General features: G+C 47.8%; 1 protein-coding gene and 1 long non-coding RNA gene across 10 annotated transcripts in view; one reads left to right on the top strand and one right to left on the bottom strand.

The window, feature by feature from the left end:
* Nucleotides 1–4,072: 4,072 nt before the first annotated feature.
* Nucleotides 4,073–17,301, bottom strand: part of Fstl4 (follistatin-like 4) — a 433,118-nt gene continuing 419,889 nt past the window's right edge. For 4 of the 6 annotated variants that reach the window (XM_039085928.2, XM_039085927.2, XM_063268974.1 and 1 more), the window contains 2 exons: nt 12,249–12,358; nt 4,073–10,816 (listed from right to left, as the gene is read on the bottom strand). In XM_039085928.2, coding sequence (XP_038941856.1) covers nt 10,114–10,816; nt 12,249–12,358 — 813 coding nt within the window. In that variant the 3' untranslated portion in view covers nt 4,073–10,113. 6 annotated transcript variants of the gene reach the window in all.
* LOC108352083 (uncharacterized) overlaps nt 7,156–17,301 on the top strand; it is a 25,957-nt gene continuing 15,811 nt past the window's right edge. For 2 of the 4 annotated variants that reach the window (XR_010055611.1, XR_010055610.1), the window contains exon 1: nt 7,156–7,278. This is a non-coding gene — a long non-coding RNA (uncharacterized LOC108352083). The remainder of the gene's footprint in view (nt 7,279–17,301) is intronic. The other 2 variants (XR_005490200.2, XR_010055609.1) reach the window with 1 other exon arrangement.

Genomic DNA, 17,301 nt, shown 5'->3' with positions numbered 1-17,301 from the left:
TTACAACCGAACAGCGGCAAGACAACCTATGATACAATTTTTAGATTGCCTCTGGGAATCAAGGACTGTCTGATCTTAGTGTATCTGAGCAGGTAAGGAAGGACAAGTATTTACAAATACAAGGCTGGTGATGGGCCGTAGAAATGACAATACCAATATTCTTCCAGCATTCAGCTCTGCTGGTACAGAATTAACAATTGAAAATACAGAGACATGCCTTTACACAAGGTAAAAAAGGTTATCCTTACATCTATGCCCATAGGACAGGATCCCTGCCACAACTATGTTGCAGCCTCTACTAACATGCCTTGGGAATGCTCCCTGTCTGAGACTTTCTCTAGAGAACCTCTAGCGGCTCCCCAGGAGAGCTTCTCCTGAACAGAATGACTCCAGGCTGTGCATAGGTGGTTTACTATGTTCACAGGCATCTGGGGCATAAACGCACATCAGAGGATACAGGCAGATTCTTGAACATGTCTCCCTTCAACCAGGACACCTGCACCACCCGGCAGGGAAGATGCTCCAACCACAGAGGCCAGAGGCTATGTAACAACATATGACACTCTATCTTGTAGCTCTTCTAGCCTCTGCCTTACTGTGTGCAGAGATCTCAGTCATCATGTCTATGGGGACATTCTGGCTGTTCTCTCATGCAAACACATTGCTTTTGCTGCTTTTTAAAAAAAAATTAAAACTTACCCTTCTCTCATATACTACATCCTAAGTACTGTTTCCTTCTTAACATCCATTCCTCCTCTGTTTCTCTTCAGAAAAGAGCAGGCCTCTCATGGATATCAACCAAATATGGCATCTCAAGTTTATTAAAGTCTAGGTACTTTCCTTGTATTAGACTGAATGGGGCACCCTGATGGGAGAAGAAGGTCCCCAAAACAGGCAAAAGAGTCAGAGACAGCCCGTGCTCTCACTGTTAGGAGTCCCACAAGAAGACCAACCTGTAAAAGTATAATGTATGTGCAAAGGGCCTAGGTCAGTGGTATGTAGGCTCCCTGGTTGTCAGTTTAGTCTCTGTGAAGTCCTATTGGTCCAGGTTCTGTGGGTTTTCTTGTGGTGTCCTTGACCCCTCTGGCTCCTACAATCCTTTCTCCCCTCTACCACAGGATTCCCCAAGCTCCACCTAATGTTTGGCTGTGGGTCTCTACATGTTTCCATCAGTTGCTGGATGAAGCCTCTAGTTTCTGTAAGGCAAAGGACACTGTCATAGGACAAAATGGCAGCCTACAGAATGGGAAAAGATCTTTACCAGCCCCCATATCCAACAGAGGGAAATTTTCCAAAATATATAAAGAACTCAAAGTGGACATCAACAAGACCAAATAAGCCAGTTAAAAAAAAAACGGGGTCCAGATCTAAACAGAGAATTCTCAACAGAAGAATCTCAGATGACCTAAAGGCACTTAAATAAATGTTCAATATTCTTATTCATCAGGGAAATTCAAACCAAAATGACTCTGAGATTCCAATCTTACACCTGTCAGAATGGCTAAGATCAAAAACAAAAATGACAGCTCCTGCTGGTGAGGATGTGGAGCAAGGGGGCACTTCTCCATTGCTGGTGGACGTACAAACTTGTACAGTCACTTTGGAAACCAATATGGGAATCTATCTACCTCAAGACCCAGCTATACCACTCCCGGGCGTATACCCAAAGGGCATTCCATTCTACCACAAGGACATTTGCTCAACTATCTGTGTTCATTGTAGCTTTATTCATAATAGCTAGAAACTGGAAACAACTTAGATGTCCCTCAACTGAAGAGTGGATAAAGAAAATGTGGTGTGTGTAAACAAGTAGAATATTAGTCGGGTGTTAAAAATAGATTTGCAGGCAAACAGAACTAGAAAAAAAAAATCTTCCTGAGTGAGGTAGACCAGATCTGGGAAGGCAGATATTGTACTCATCTGTGGATATTAGCTTTAAAGAACAGCCATGGTACAGTTCTCAGACCCAAAGAAGCCTTTGCTGCTTTTATTAGCAGGCAGGTTGTGACCCACACCCTTCTGCACTTAGGCATTTATATTTGACTTCACATCACCTCATGCAAAACTTATCCCCAAGAAAGCATTTCTATGTGCACTGTGGATGAGCCAGGGCTCTTGTAGTTCTTTGCGGCCTTCATACCTTTAGACTGTAGGCATTTTCTGCAGACTAGGCATGGCTACAGAGATGTGTTTTGGAGGACAATGGCTGAACGGAGAGGAGACATGGTTGCAAAAGTGTTCTGGCAAAGGGAGGAAGCAAACTGAGGATAGACCATCTGGGCACATGGGGCTCAAACACTGATCAAGTTCAGTGCTCACCACACAGGAAGTTGCTGGGCCCCCACCCTTCCATAAATGTTAATGAGGCAGATACAGAAGGCCGAGCTAGGCGGGCTGAGGCTCAGGTTTTGTTCTACCACAGGGACCAGCATCACATCCATTGGTCTCTGGACTTGAATTGGAGCCAGTTCTGTCATTCTGAGTCACGGCTTCCGTTGAAATGGAGATTATTTGTGGATAGGGCTACGTTCCATCCCTCTTTGAGGATCTATAGGTAGTTAATGGTTGCTGATGGAGGGAGAGATATTTTCTCCGGTGGTATAGTCCTTGATGAATTGTCTAAGCTGTTGTAAATGTCTCTTACCCCCATAATCCTGTAAGTAATCCTAGGGAAACTGATTGGGATACACGGATACACGCACACGCACACGCACACGCACACACACACACACACACACACACACACATGCACACACTCATGACATGAAAGTAGAAAGAGGTCTAATTGGGAAGAGAAAGAGGATCAGCGGGAATACAAGGGGACCAGAGAGGGTAGAAGGATGTAATGTGATTAAAACACATCATTTACATGACTGAAAATATAGTAGCAAACCCTATTATTATTTACAATTAATATATGCCAATTAAAAAAGAAGGGTTGGAGAAGTGGCTCAGCAGTTAAAAGCTCTTGCTGCTCTTGCAGAGAACTTAGTTCTCAGCTCTGGTATTGGTGTGGCTCACAGCCACCTGTAATACCAGCTGCAGCCCTCTTCTGGTCTCTGTGGGAATGCACACACACACACACACATACACACACACACACACACACACACACACACAGAGTGACATACAGATACACCAGAGACACACAGAAACAGATACACACAGACATACACAGACACACACACAGACACAATATACATACACAGATACACACACACACAGATACACACAGACACACACACACAGTGACATACAGATACACCAGAGACACACAGAAACAGATACACACAGACATACACAGACACACACACAGACACACACACACAGTGACATACAGATACACCAGAGACACACAGAAACAGATACACACAGACATACACAGACACACACACAGACACAATATACATACACAGATACACACAAACACACACAGTGACATACAGATACACAGAGACACACAGAAACAGATACACACAGACATACACACACACAGACACAATATACATACACAGATACACACACACACAGAGACACATACACATAGATACACACAAACACACACAGTGACATAGAGATACACAGAGACACAGAAACAGATACACACAGACATACACAGACACACACACAGACACATTCACGTAGACATACATGCACAGACACAATATACATACACAGATACACACACACACACACCACACACGCCCTTAGAAGAAATGGAGATAATAGCCCATCTCTCCCTGGCTGGTCACAACAGTGGAAATGCACCTGGCCTAGCAAGTCAGAGGGCAGTCAGAGATGCAGCAGAGAGCATCACTGTGGTGCTGCTGTTGCCGTGACAGCTGATTGTGCAGGTCGGCTTGGCTGGGCCACTGCTTTAAAAGAACTGTTTGTCTCCCCAACGTCCACATCCACACACTGAAACCTGGTCCTTCACGTCATGGTATGGGGAACTGGTGCTGTAGGGGCGGTATTTAAGGTCACCACGTATGAAGGAGAAGCTGGAAAAGAAGCTTGGGGTCCACACATGTCAAGTCTCCCATTCAGAGCTGACAGACTAGTTCCAAAAAGGTAGTTTTTTTCCCAAGTTTTATTGTAAAATCCTCAGAAAAAGAGCATCGACAATGACTGTCCCTTATGATGATCTGTGACTCTTTTCTCAAGTGGTACAGCGAATACATCGTGTGTTCAGTACAATGTCATACACCAAAATAAACACAAACTTATTTCAAATGCCACATACGGTTACTGGGTTGGTACAAATCTCTACTAAAGTTGATGTATTAAAAATAATTTTATATATCTTATAAATAAGGAAAAATTCACATGTGTATTAATAATTACAGGTGGCCTTTTGAGAAGTACCGATTACAGAAAATATATTTTGGAGTCTACACAACTGCTCAAAAGAATGTAACCTGCCTCAATGTAAGGGAGATCCAAAGGTTTTTTTTTTTTTCTGAGGTGGGGGAGAGGATGCCTCTCTTGATGGTGTGTGGGGATCCACAACTCGAGGGTCATTTGGCAGCACAACAGTGTGAAACAGTGTGCGACCACTCCAGCAAAACTTCATGCCCAGTTTCACTTTGGGTCTTTTTTTTTTTTTTTTTTTTAACACAGCCTTCAGGAAGCAGGGCAGCATCACTGGGGAACCATGTGGGGAGCCATGGAGTCAGGTCAGGGAGGGAAGGCAGAGGAGGCAGGCAGGGAGGGTGTGAGTTTGGGGTGCTACCATCGTGGGGCACAGTGGGTCTGGCCTCCTATAGGCTTGTTTCTCTCCCATCCCTGGAGATGGCATGCTAGACAGCGGATGAGGATTTAGAGTTTAGAGAGCCCTGGGTCTCTCAGCTAGCCAAGGCTGGGTTCTCTTTTTTAGAAGGTGAACTTTGGAGAGCAACATGTCACCAAGGCTTGGTGTAGGGGGTCAGTCCATACACAAGGCTTTGTGGCTGGGTTCTTTAGAGTTGATTAGGGTAGGGGCCATGTTCCGTAGGCCACGAGTGACTTTTCGTCGGAACCCTAAAGCAGTAAGGCATCGTGAGCAGAGGCCACATGATGCCGGAACAGTAGGAAGCTGATGCTCCTTGAATGGTGGGAGCTCTGGTGGGGGTGAGCTGTGGGAAATGGACTGTCACTGGTCATTAAGTTGAGCTTGGAAAGAAAGGTGCACAAGTGTGACTTTGTATAAAAAGCAAAAACATCCTCAATGCGCTGGTGCTGGTTAAAATGCCTCACTATGAATTCTGGAAGTCCATTTCTTCTCTCCTTATATATCCCTTAATTTCTCTCATTTTGTCTGGTTAAATTATACTTCCTTAAAGTGTAACTAGATGCCCAAAGAGCAGAAGAAGAACATGGAGGCCTAAGATGATGCTTGCTTATAATCTTTAGGCGCCTGATGGGGAGCTGATGGCCAAGTCCACAGGCTCAGCCAAGACACACAGGTCTTCAAGTTGGAGCAGTAAGCAGGAAGTATATTGCCTTCCACCAGTCATGTGGCATCTTGTGGTCATACCCTGTGTGCCTTGCTCCTGCTGGATCTTTTAAGTTATCCCACTGAGCATCTCTGTGGTTGTGGAGAAAAACCCAATGAAGGCAGTAGGTGATGTTCTTGAAGAAAACCAATTTGCCTCTATGGTGGCCTGGTTGCAAATGGTAGCATCTAGTCTGTTCAAACTTCTCATTTGAACCCTCAAAGCAAGGAGCATTGTGGGCAAAGGATGCATGAAGCTGGTGTATTAGAGGGTTGTTGCTCCTTGACGGTTGAGGGTCATCCTAGCGGGACTCATGAGCAGGGGGCTTTGGGATTCAGGGAGGGAACAAGAGAGTGAGTGAAGCGGGAACAGACAGAAGACAGAGGTTGGAGCGGGTGGGCTGCCAAGCATGGGGACGGGGTTGAGATGAAATGTCACCAACTCTGTCACTGCTGGACAAAGGTCCGTCTTTCTGACCACCCTGAAGGTGGTTTCCCTAGTCTTTGGCTTCTAACTCTGTAGAAATGAGAGCTAGGGCCTGGGCTGTGATTCTGGACAACAAGGTACTATCCTTATGGGTTCTGATCACACATGGAGTGGGACTCATGGTGGGGCTGGTGGAGGACTTCTGATTTCATGTTACAGTAGTCTTCCATCACCTTTGGCCTCCTGGGGTGGCATTCTGGGGGTGCTGGGTGCCTGGGAGGAAGATGTGAGGTAGATTGGTGGGTGTGCAGGGGGAGGGGGGCGTGGCGACAGTTCTCCAGGAGGCTTGCTTCTGGAAGGGAGGGTTGGAGATGGTTCAACATCAGATGAAACATATGAAATAGAAATGAAGCAACTACACTTTAACCCATGGTACAAAAATATATCCAGAGCGAATCTGTTTCACATATCACTTCTGAGATCTCCCTTAGTTCACAGGTTATTGGTCAACAGATAAAACGAGAAGATGCAGCTGCACAAAGCCAACCCCTGGCTGCTTAGCGGAGCAAAGATTCGGAAGTTCCCATGTCACGTGGCAGGAAGCGGAAGTTCCCATGTCACGTGGCAGGAAGCAGAAGTTCGCATGCTACGTGGCAGGAAGCTGCTGCTCTTGGCTTTATTTGGGGTTGAAGCTGCCTTCCTGGGGTGTGTCCCTTCAATTGGGAGCCCTTTCCTGAAGAGAGGAGCAGGTGGAGGGGGCGATAGCTCAGTGTGTGGCAGGGGTATGCAGCAGAGGGACTGAAGTTCTCTGGTGATGCGCTCTCTTTCTGCATCAAAGAACCTGCAGCTCAGCATTAGTATTTGATCCCAGTCATGATTTCAGGCCTTTTCCAGCTTCTTCCCAGGATCCAGGAAGGTAGCAGGATGTGTGTGTGGTTTGAGGACTGAAGAGATCCCTTTAGCATATTGGGGTGGCTGCTTAGACAGGAGGGTCACAGACTCAGAAGCAGGAAGTCTGTCTTCCATGCACTCCTGGGTGGCTGGGTAGGATGTTAAGAGAGAGGGCTTTGGGGCAGGCAGGCAAGAGAACCAGTAGCTACAGGTGCAGAGAATTTTTGCTTTCTGGAAAGAAAAGAATGGTTGGGTATTTACATCATCAGTTGACTGTTAAGAATTATGGATGGGGTTTATAGAAACAGCTTTTCTGGTGACTTTGTTAGGTAAACCAATCCTCCCTGGGTAAAATGTTAGCTGTCGATCTTTGTGTTCCTCAGAACAGCACCTTGGGCTGGGCTTGTGGTGCCATCTTTTGCCATTGGATTTTCAACTCTACTCATGAGTCTCTTCTGACCCCGAAGTGCAGAGAGGGGAAAGCCAGGTAAGGTTTCTCTGTAGTCCTCCTTCTACTGGTGTGACTGCTAGGAAGCCACTCCACTTAGCTCCTGACATCGACTAGGCTTCAGGCTTGTGAGTTCTCGCTTGAAGAATAGAAAACTCGGGAATGCCTTCCAGGTATATATGGGGGGAGGGTGTGGGGGAGAGGGAGAGAGACAGACACAGAGAGAGAGAGACACAGAGAGAGAGAGACACAGAGAGAGAGACACAGAGAGAGAGACACAGAGAGAGAGACACAGAGAGAGAGACACAGAGAGAGAGACACAGAGAGAGAGACACAGAGAGAGAGACACAGAGAGAGAGACACACAGAGAGAGAGACACACAGAGAGAGAGACACACAGAGAGAGAGACACACAGAGAGAGAGACACACAGAGAGAGAGACACACAGAGAGAGAGACACACAGAGAGAGAGACACACAGAGAGAGAGACACACAGAGAGAGAGACACACACAGAGAGACACACACAGAGAGACACACACACAGAGACACACACAGAGAGAGAGACACAGAGAGAGAGACACAGAGAGAGAGACACAGAGAGAGAGACACAGAGAGAGAGACACAGAGAGAGAGACACACAGAGACACACAGAGACACACAGAGAGAGATGCAGAGTGGGGGGAACAGAGGCCAAGTAGCATCCCTGCTTTCATCCAGTTTGGTGGACTAGATTGGCCTTTTTTTTTTTTCTTTTCTATTTTTCGGAGCTGGGGACCGAACCCAGGGCCTTGCGCTTTCTAGGCAAGCACTCTACCACTGAGCTAAATCCCCAACCCCGAGATTGGCCTATGATACTGGAATCCTGCATCCAAAGAGGGTAGGTACTCTGGCCTTGGGTGGGATAGGGAGGGATGACGCTCTAGGCTTTGATGGGATGGGATGGGGGTGGGGAATAATGCTCTGCCTCTTTGAGGCTCAGGGATTCTGCCTGAGGCAGGCACTATTCTTTCAAAAGGAGAAAACTGTGAATATTGGAAGGCTTTAGTGAAAACATGGGACTCTGGGGATCATATACCAAGATACTGAGATAGAAAGGGGTAAGATATGTCACCATCCATCCCAGGTGTGAAGATGACTTTTAGGCCTCTGAGGACCGCATCTTCGACCTCTAGGTGTCTTGTCGTTACCCAAATCTGAAACATGATAGCACATATACCGACAACTACCAGGGCCTGTAAGGGACAGTTGTTTTAGTGGACGGAGAGACAGGAGATGTGGGACAGGCTGGATTAGTGGCCGGAAACTGGAACAGGCAACTGGGAGGTTGAGTACTCACACAGGGAGCAGGAGCGAAGCACAGTCTGTGTTTTCAAAGTCATGGCCATTGTTGGTAGGTGAAAGTGGCTGAGTTAGCTGATGGGTGGGGTGGACCCACTGTCTTAATGCTGCAGAGTTTGCAGAATGATTATTTAAGCTAGAAATCAAGTACATTTTGACCACTGACATGGGAGAGGACATGAGTGTTTGGAGAGACCTGGGCAGGGGGGTCTCCTTCTTGCTGAGAGTCTGGACACAAGTGGCCCCCACAGAGCTGGCTGGGTTGTGCCTCTTCCTAATGGCTTGAGAGCCTACTGTAGGCAGGAAGAGAAGGGACACTGACATGGTCCTTTGTAGGTTCTTCTGCAGTTTGGAGAGTGTGTAGCTTAGAGTGTGGGAATGGGAACACTTAGGGAAATGGGCTTTCTTGCAGTACGGTGACAGTGGCTTGAGGCACCAGTGCTGACTGCTCGTCCCAGCCTTGGGACTCTGGGTGGATGGTACTCGTGGCTTCTAGATGTTGGCACTGAGCCCAGAGGCTTCCCATCCCTTTCCAAACAAGCCTGGTCTGCCCTGGGTTTGGACTTCTGCTGGCACATTAGGCTTCCTTAATACCTTTCTATGGTGAAAAGCAGACACACAGGCCCAGCTTGGTCTCTTGGGATCCCAGCATAGATTTTACCACGGTAGTATGGGCTGTACTTGGCCAACACAATGGTGTGGAGAGCCACTCTTTCTTGCATATCTGTTTTTCCTTTTTCTGCACATGGGATGTAAGATTGGGACCCTTTCCCCTCAGAGACTTGGCTTAAAAGGCAGGGAAAAATACATCAGGACCTTGGAGAGCATCTATCTGCCTCCTAGCATCTGAGGATTATTAACGAAAAAATAGTTTTAATAAAAAAAAAAACCCTCCAAAATAAAGAGAGTGATCTCCCCATCCCCCAAGGTATAGTAAGTCTCGGAGGCTCTCCCTCATGGGTATAGCATTCAGCTGGGAACAAGCAAACAGCATCTGCAATGGCGCAAGTGAAATCTCCTGCAGGGTAGAGGGTTAGCCCACTGAAAGGGACAGCCTGCTGCTCAGGCCACTCCCTCAGGGCACAGACTGGCTGGGGCTAGCAGGTTAAGATAATGACTTTGTGAAGGCAACTGACAGCAGTGTCAGCCTGGGCGGCAGGATCCCTCGGTTCTGTAGTGTCCCCAGGCAACGTGGTGTGCAGCCGGGCACAGAGACGATTTTCCTGCACACAGCAGCATGAGTTCTCATCATAGCTCAAGGTATTGAACCACACCTCTGGATGAAAACCCCCCAGTCTTGGTGGCAGCGCATACCTTATACTAGGGAACTTGCAAGGAGACCAGTGTTGAACCACAAAGCGAAGTACAGGGTTTGGCTTGTTTTTTGATTTTTTTTTTCTTTTTGTGTTTTTTTGTTTTTTTTTTTTTTGTTTCGTTTTTTGTTTTTTTTTTTTTTTTTTTTGTCTGTGAAAATGTACAGCGCGTCTGGTTGGGGCTGTGGTGTCAGGACGAGGGTGGTTCTTTACCCGAACCCTTTCATACCTCCCCGACCCACACCACTGTGGCCGCACCTTTTATGCCTGACACCTCGCACCTCAGGGCGTTTTGTCTCCCATTGACCAGGAACAGTGAGTCTTGAGCTGCTGTGAGGAGGTACTGTCCAAAGAGCCCGCTGTCTCTCAGGACTCTTCGGGGTCCACCCCAGGGTGGGGCTGGTCCCCTGGATGGCTCCTTTAAGTTCTTCAGCCTACCCATCTTCCCAGTGGACAGCTCCAGAAACAGCAGGTCTGGCTCCTTGTCCAGAGTGGCGTAGGCGTTGTACTGATTACCTTCCGTGAAGGAATGCTGGAATGCCAAGTCGGAGATGCCCGGGTTTATTTTTAGATCGTATAGAGTCTGGATCTCCCCCCGGACTGTGACCTCCTGCACGTGCAGCCAGGGGCCCTTGTTGGAGACGCTGACGATAAAGCGCCCGTCAGGGGACACGTGGGGGGTACCCGTGATATCACTGTTGGGGCCTAGCACTGAGTCTGTGACACTGTCAATGAGCAGCTGTGGACCAGTGGAGGTAGGGGTGTCCTGTCGACACTGCACAAAGAAGTAGCCGCCAAGGTGTGTATGTGCCATGGCCTGAGGCATACAGCCGTAGTGCTGTAGGCTGATTGTCTTGAGTGACATCAGAGTCTCCAAGTCGACTTTGTGGACGGCAGGGTCAGTCTTGTTGAAGATGAAGCCAAACCTGAGAGGAGAATGATTGGGGTCAGAGAGCATCTGCCATTTGTTTTAAATGATGGCATCATCCCAACCCTTCAGTCAGCTAACGGTCTACTACTAAGATCTATCATTCTGCAGCAGATGCTTCTAGAAGTCAGTTAGCCACACTCTTCAACCACATGCAGTCGAGGTCAAATGCTCGTGGATTTGCGCATTTGCAAAAGCCATTCATCTTCAGAAATTGGGAAGAGGGGAGAGGCCCTTAATGTGTGTCTCTGGGGGTGCCTTTGGATGGCTTCCCTAGCCTGTTTTAGTTGGGTTGGGGATCTAGGCTTATGGGGCAGGTATGGAGAAGAAGACAGATATACCTCTCTTGCCCTACTGTCATAAGGACACAATCTTGCAAATCGGCGTGTTCTTGGGATGACTGGTAACTCGGGATTTGAAGACATAGATGCAGCCAAACAGGATAGAATTTCTGTTTGTAGCCCTGGTGTCCAGGGAGGAATGCACAGTGTGGTCTCCTCTCTGCCATCTATGATGTGGGCCCTGGGCAACTTTTGCCTCAGAAGTCAAGTTGTGCTCTGGTGCCCTTTGTCTACAGAGCCTAGGCCAAGCTTGTCTCTCTGAGTGTCAGGGACTTCCAAGAAGTCTCTGTCTGTTCCCAGGGCAGTTGGGAAGACTGCAACGGAGAGGGAGCTCAAGCAGATGGGACTTGGTCACATCCAGCTTTTTGATCTTCTGTTGGAGACTGCCTGCAAATATGGAAAGATCTGACTCTGGGTGGGACTTCTAGAGCTCCTGCTCCCAAGAGCCTAGCTCCTAGATTATAGAGGCCTTCAGTGCCAAATGCACCTGAAGAATAGGAGAAATCTGTTTCTATAATTTCCTCCTGAAAAAAACAAAACCTGGCGTTTCCAGAGCAGGCAAATGCTCTAGGCATTGACTTTAAAGCATCCTTAAGCTGGGGATTTAGCTCAGTGGTAGAGCGCTTACCTAGGAAGCGCAAGGCCCTGGGTTCGGTCCCCACCTCCGAAAAAAAGAACCAAAAAAAAAAAATCCTTAAAGAAGCAGAGGGAGAAAACTGTGCTCTTAAAAGGAACTTGAACTTAAGAGCCACTCGGAGCATCCAGAGCCTGAGCCTGTACCACTCCAGTATCCTAGTAGGGCTCATTCCAGCTTGGAGGCTCTGCAGAGAAGGTGCTCATAGGAAGTGAGATCTCTGGGGTCTTGGTGACACAACAGAGGAGGTTGGCAGAGCCTATGGGTGCTCTATGAAATGAGGAAGGAAGGGGAGTGGCTGGTCTCTAAAGACTGAACCTGCTGAGTAGTTTTCTATCGAAAGGCAGAGCAGGAAGTAGTGGGAGGGCAAGAGGGGATCTGGTGCCATCCTGGGCAGGACTGCCCAGGTAGAATGGGGCTGAGTGTGGCCTGCCGAGGCGGGGTAGACCAGTTACCTGATATGGTTGATGATGAGATTTGTTGGAGGTATAAAGAAGTTGTCCACTCCTGCAAACGGTGTTCGGATGAGGTGCTGGCCTTGGCCGGTGCTGGCTTCTGTGATGACCTGGAACACAGGGAGGGGTTTGTGGGGGGGCTTTTCTGGAAGGGGCTAGAGACCCGGACATGTGCGCGTTCAGCTGTAGACCCCACAGAGAGGCTGCCGTGGGATACATGGTTGGGTAAGCCCTAGTCTCAGGGAAGGGACAGGAGCCAGGTGGGTGCTGCTTGGGAACATGGAGATCAGGCCTCCGTCCTTCTGGACGAGGAGTGGGGGACTGGAGAGAAGGCCCAGACTGTCCACCCCCTCCTCCATCAGACCCATCAGTGGGCTCTTTGTCAGCCTCCAGGAGGGTGGGGTGAGGACCTAGGGAATGGCACCGGGCTTTCCGAGGTAGTTACCCTCCACACTAAGGGAACACGTTCAGAGACAGAGCCTTCCCAACAATGGACCTCGAGTGTAGTCATCTCTGCTCAATCTCCGAGAAAGAGGGAGAGTGTCCTGGACAAAGGCCTGATGGGCTTGGAATTTTTAACATAGTTATTTGGTGTTTTTGTGTGTTTATGTGGGCTAGCACATGTGTGTGCACAGCTGTGCACATGCTAGTGGAGGTCAGAGGTCAACCTTGGGTATCATTTTTCTTTTTTAAAAAAACATTTATGCATATGAGTGAACCTGTCTTCAGACACAACAGTAGAGGGCATCAGATCCCATTACAGATGGTTGTGAGCCACCATGTGGTTGCTGGGAATTGAACTCAGGACCTCTGGAAGAGCAGTCAGTGCTCTTAACCACTGAACCATCTCTCCAGCCCCGGGTGTCATTTCTCATGTCCCCATCTACTTTGTGTTTGAACCAAGGTCTCTCACTGACCTATAACTCATCAGGTAGGCTAAGCTGGCTGGCCATAAGCCCCCAGGACCTGCCAGTCTACCTTCTCGGCACCTCGGCCCTGGGATTACAAGTGTGCATCACCATGCCTGGCTTTTTTTTTTTTTTAAATGTAGGCTCTGGGGATTGAACTCGGGCCTTCATGTTTGTATGACAAGTACTCTGAGTTGTCCTCCTAATCCGGAATTTATTTTCTTTAATGTTAGGTACCTTAGCATGGTTTTCTGGGGATTTCTGCCCGATGTTGTTCTCAAAATGTGGAGACTCCAGAATTGGTGAGAGAAAGCAGGCATCCTACAGGGTTGTCACTAACGCCATGATGGCATCTTAGAGTGTGACTCTAGCTGTGCAAAAGGGACTTGCTCCCCATGTTGCTCCCATTCTTTTCACAAACTGGAGCATGGATACCTCCGTTTTCCCCACAGGCAATGCTTTCTGATGTGCAGACTTGGCACAAAGCAAACAGGTCCATGCCCTGGTGCCCGTCCCTGTTGTGTTGACTCAGGGCAAGTTTAGCTCCAGACAGAGCTACGTGGTAGGAGAGGTTGGACAAGATGAATCAAAACGGGGCTCCTTGTGTGAAGCCACTTGGACAAGGGCTAACCTAGGCTCTGCCTTCTGTACACACTCATCGATCTTGTAGGTTCTAGACCGCTGCCCAGAGAGAGAAGCAGATCCAGAGTGTGGTATGGCTCAGCCGGCTCACCGGGCTCACAGGCTCAAGGGCACTAGGGACAGGAAGCAGACCCTCGACTCTCAACTAGGAAGAGGAAACATATTTTACGCTCATGTTGGGGCCATGGCAGTAGCAGAAAGGACCCAGGTTTCTGCAGCCCCATGGCAGCCTACAGGACACAGGCAGTAGTCTCTGATGGGGCCTGCTGAGAACACTGCTTGTAGCACCGAGTACTTTTGCCTTTTAGGAGAGGGACTGCCTTCTGGCTTTCACTTTGATGACAAAAACAAACAGCAGCTGGCTTGCCCGTTCAGGCAGGTTTGAGGCTGGAGTCCTCCATGCCAGCCTTGGGGGGTGGAGGGTGTCAACAGGCAAGATGCGGGAGCAGAGGGATACATGCTGTGATTTCTACCCTCTGAGTGGTTTTGAAGCTGCACAGAGCATTTTTTTTTCCTGTGATTTTTCTATTTAACAAATGGCAGGATGCTTCCCTGACAAGACCCCGGGAGAAAAGCTCATGGAACTGGACATTAAGAAAACACGAGGATTAGATATGGGACCTTAGAGAGACTCTGGGAAACGAGGCAGAGAATTCCAAGGCAGCGGGCAATCGCTGCTTGATACCAGGCCTGTCATTTCAGCTTAGAGGTGGAAAATTACAGGCTGTCACCGGTCAGTGTCACTTGCGCTTCGCCACCCTGACACCCTGTATTCAGAGGCTGCTTCATCAGACACAGCACCATGAGCCACTGACCCCACGTGGCAGGTCAACTTTATTTTTCTGAGCCATGAGGTTCTTCTTGCCCTGGTCTTGTGTCCTAGACATAGCTGAGCCCACAGATTCTACAAAGACAGTTTGGAAGACTTCTGGTTTGGTGGGCTCAGCGCGGGAAAGATACAGTGATGACACTGCAGTCCAGGGTGTGACCTGGATGGAAGGGAGAGGACAGGAATACCAGGCATCTCCTAGATGGGTGGACAGTGCCAGCTGAGAAGTAGCATTTGGAGGGATAGGCTAGAGGTGACCGAATGCTGGGCCTGGGGTCAGGACATGGGGGGACTGGTGATGATCCCTTGTGGTCAACACCAGTTGCCCAGGAGAATATGGGAGTGAGCTTCACTCATGGACTCATCGCCACATAGCCAGGGCAAAGTTTATCCGATCCCTGAATAATGAATGTTGAGACAGAATGGCAGGATGCTTCGAGTGCCTTACAAATATCAACAGCATGCTCATTGCCCACACTTGTGGTCTCTTTCATTGCCTGTGTTTTGGATTTGGGGTCCAGGGGTCTCACTATATATTCCAGGCTGGCCTTGAACTCCCAATCTTTCTTTCTTAGCATCCAGAGTTGCGGGGTCCTAAGTGTGTGCGGCCATGTATAGCTTTTCAACAGTTTCTAGGAACATTTTATTATTAGGTTATTTTAAAAAATTGTGTACGTATGTCAGGGGGTGCTAGAGGAGGGCATCAGATGTCTTAGAGTTCAGATTGTGGGTGACCGTGAGCCCCCTGATGTAGCAAACGCAGGCCCTCTGTGACAGTGGCAAGGACTCATAAATGCTAAGCCCTCTCTCCAGGACTTGGCTTACCTTCTGATTATCAGATATCACAGCCTGGAACATCTAATTTTACAAAACCTTTGGCATTTTCCTTAATGATATATTTTTTTGTATTCATATGCATGTAAAAGAATCCTATGCGCTGAAATGTTTCCTATATATTAAGTTCAGCTCCTTGTCTGTGTTGATAGATTTTCTCATGTGTTATTTTCTTTCCGTGGTACGTACAATTTAGGCCCATCTTTGATCAAGCTGTATTATATTTAATCACTGCTTTACGAATTAGTTACATTGTTGGGCACACGGCTATTCATCATCATGAAAGTCTCTCCTGCTGTCCACAGCTTTTAAACTTGAAGGCACCTCACCCGCCACTCACTGCCTCTCACAAGCATCCCTTTGATCAGCTGTTACCACTGTCTCAAGCCTCGAGGTCTCTCCTTTTATTTCTTCTACTGTATTTCTTTCATGTCCTCTCTCCCCGTTTTGGTAATGGACACTGGATTTAGGGCCCACATGTAGGAAAGCATAGGAGTTACATTCTAGTCTTTTTAACTCCTAAATGCATGCATGTGCTTGAGTTGGCCAGAGGACAACCTTGGGTGTTGTTCTACGCTATAGAATCATTCTATGCATGCATGTATGTATGTATGTATGTAAGTATGAATAACCAGGTCTCGCTCATGTAGTCCAGGCTAGCCTCAAATTCACAATGGGACCAAAGATGACCTTGGACTTCTGATCTAGTTTAGCTATTTATTTTATGTGCTGTGAGTGTTTGCCTGCTTGTATAAATGTGCACCAGGTGCATGCTGGGTGCCTGCAGAGGTCAAAAGAGAATGTCAGATTCTCTGGAACTGGACTTAAGGATCATTGTGAGCCACTGTGTGGGTGCTGGGTACAGGATCAGGGTCTTCTGCAAGAGCAGCAGGTGTTCTTAACCACTGAGCCACCCTTTAGCAATATGTTCGCTGTTACTTATTTTTGAGACTGTATCTCAAATGGACCTCGAATTTGCTATGTAGACTGGGTTGGCTGGCTATAGGGTTCCAGGAATTCTTCTGTTTCAGTCTCCCCAGAGACCCTGTACACAGCTTTAAAAAGTTGAGTGTGTGTGTGTGTAGAAGTGAATGTGGGGGGGTGAGAGGACAACTTCTGGGGGTCAGTTTCTATCCTTCCACCATGAGTTCTAGGGATGGGATGGGATTTAGTGGGTTGGGCTTGTGTAACAATCGTCTTTTCTCACTTGGTCATCTTGCTGGCCCCACATTCCCTTCTTTCCCCTCTATGGGTTTGGGGCATCAGGTCCCAGTGTTTGTAACACAACACTTTACTGATTGGGCTATCTCTCTGCTCCACTCCTTGTTCTTTTTTGAGGTGAGGGCTAAGTTACTCAGGCTGGCTTTGAACTCACTTTACTGTCCAGGCAGGCCTTGAGCTCATGACCCTCTCTCCTTTATCTCCGGAGTAGCTAGGATTATAGGCCAGTGTCACTAGACTTAGCTTTATATTTCTTAAAAACAAATTATTCCTAATATTTTTATTTTTATACCCTATAGAATCATTGTATGTATGTATGTATGTATGTATGTATGTATGTATGTATGTATGAATGAATAACCAGGTCTCTCATGTAGTCCAGACTAGCCTCAAATTTACAATGGGGCAAAAGATGACCTTGGACTTCTGATCTTCCTGCCTCTACTTTCCAAGTTCTGAGATTACAGTCCTAGGCCACCATGTGTGATTTTCTGTGGTGCTGGGGATGGAATCCAGGGCTTCACGCCTGCCAGGTAAGCACGCTGCTGACAGTCTCTCTCTGACTTAAGAAAAGGTGGTGGAGGGGAGGCAGGGGCTGGGGAGATGGCTCAGCAGTTAA

This window comes from Rattus norvegicus, chromosome 10 (assembly GCF_036323735.1).
Source record: "Rattus norvegicus strain BN/NHsdMcwi chromosome 10, GRCr8, whole genome shotgun sequence".
Lineage (NCBI taxonomy): Eukaryota > Metazoa > Chordata > Mammalia > Rodentia > Muridae > Rattus > Rattus norvegicus.
This window is presented reverse-complemented; position numbering and strand designations above follow the sequence as displayed.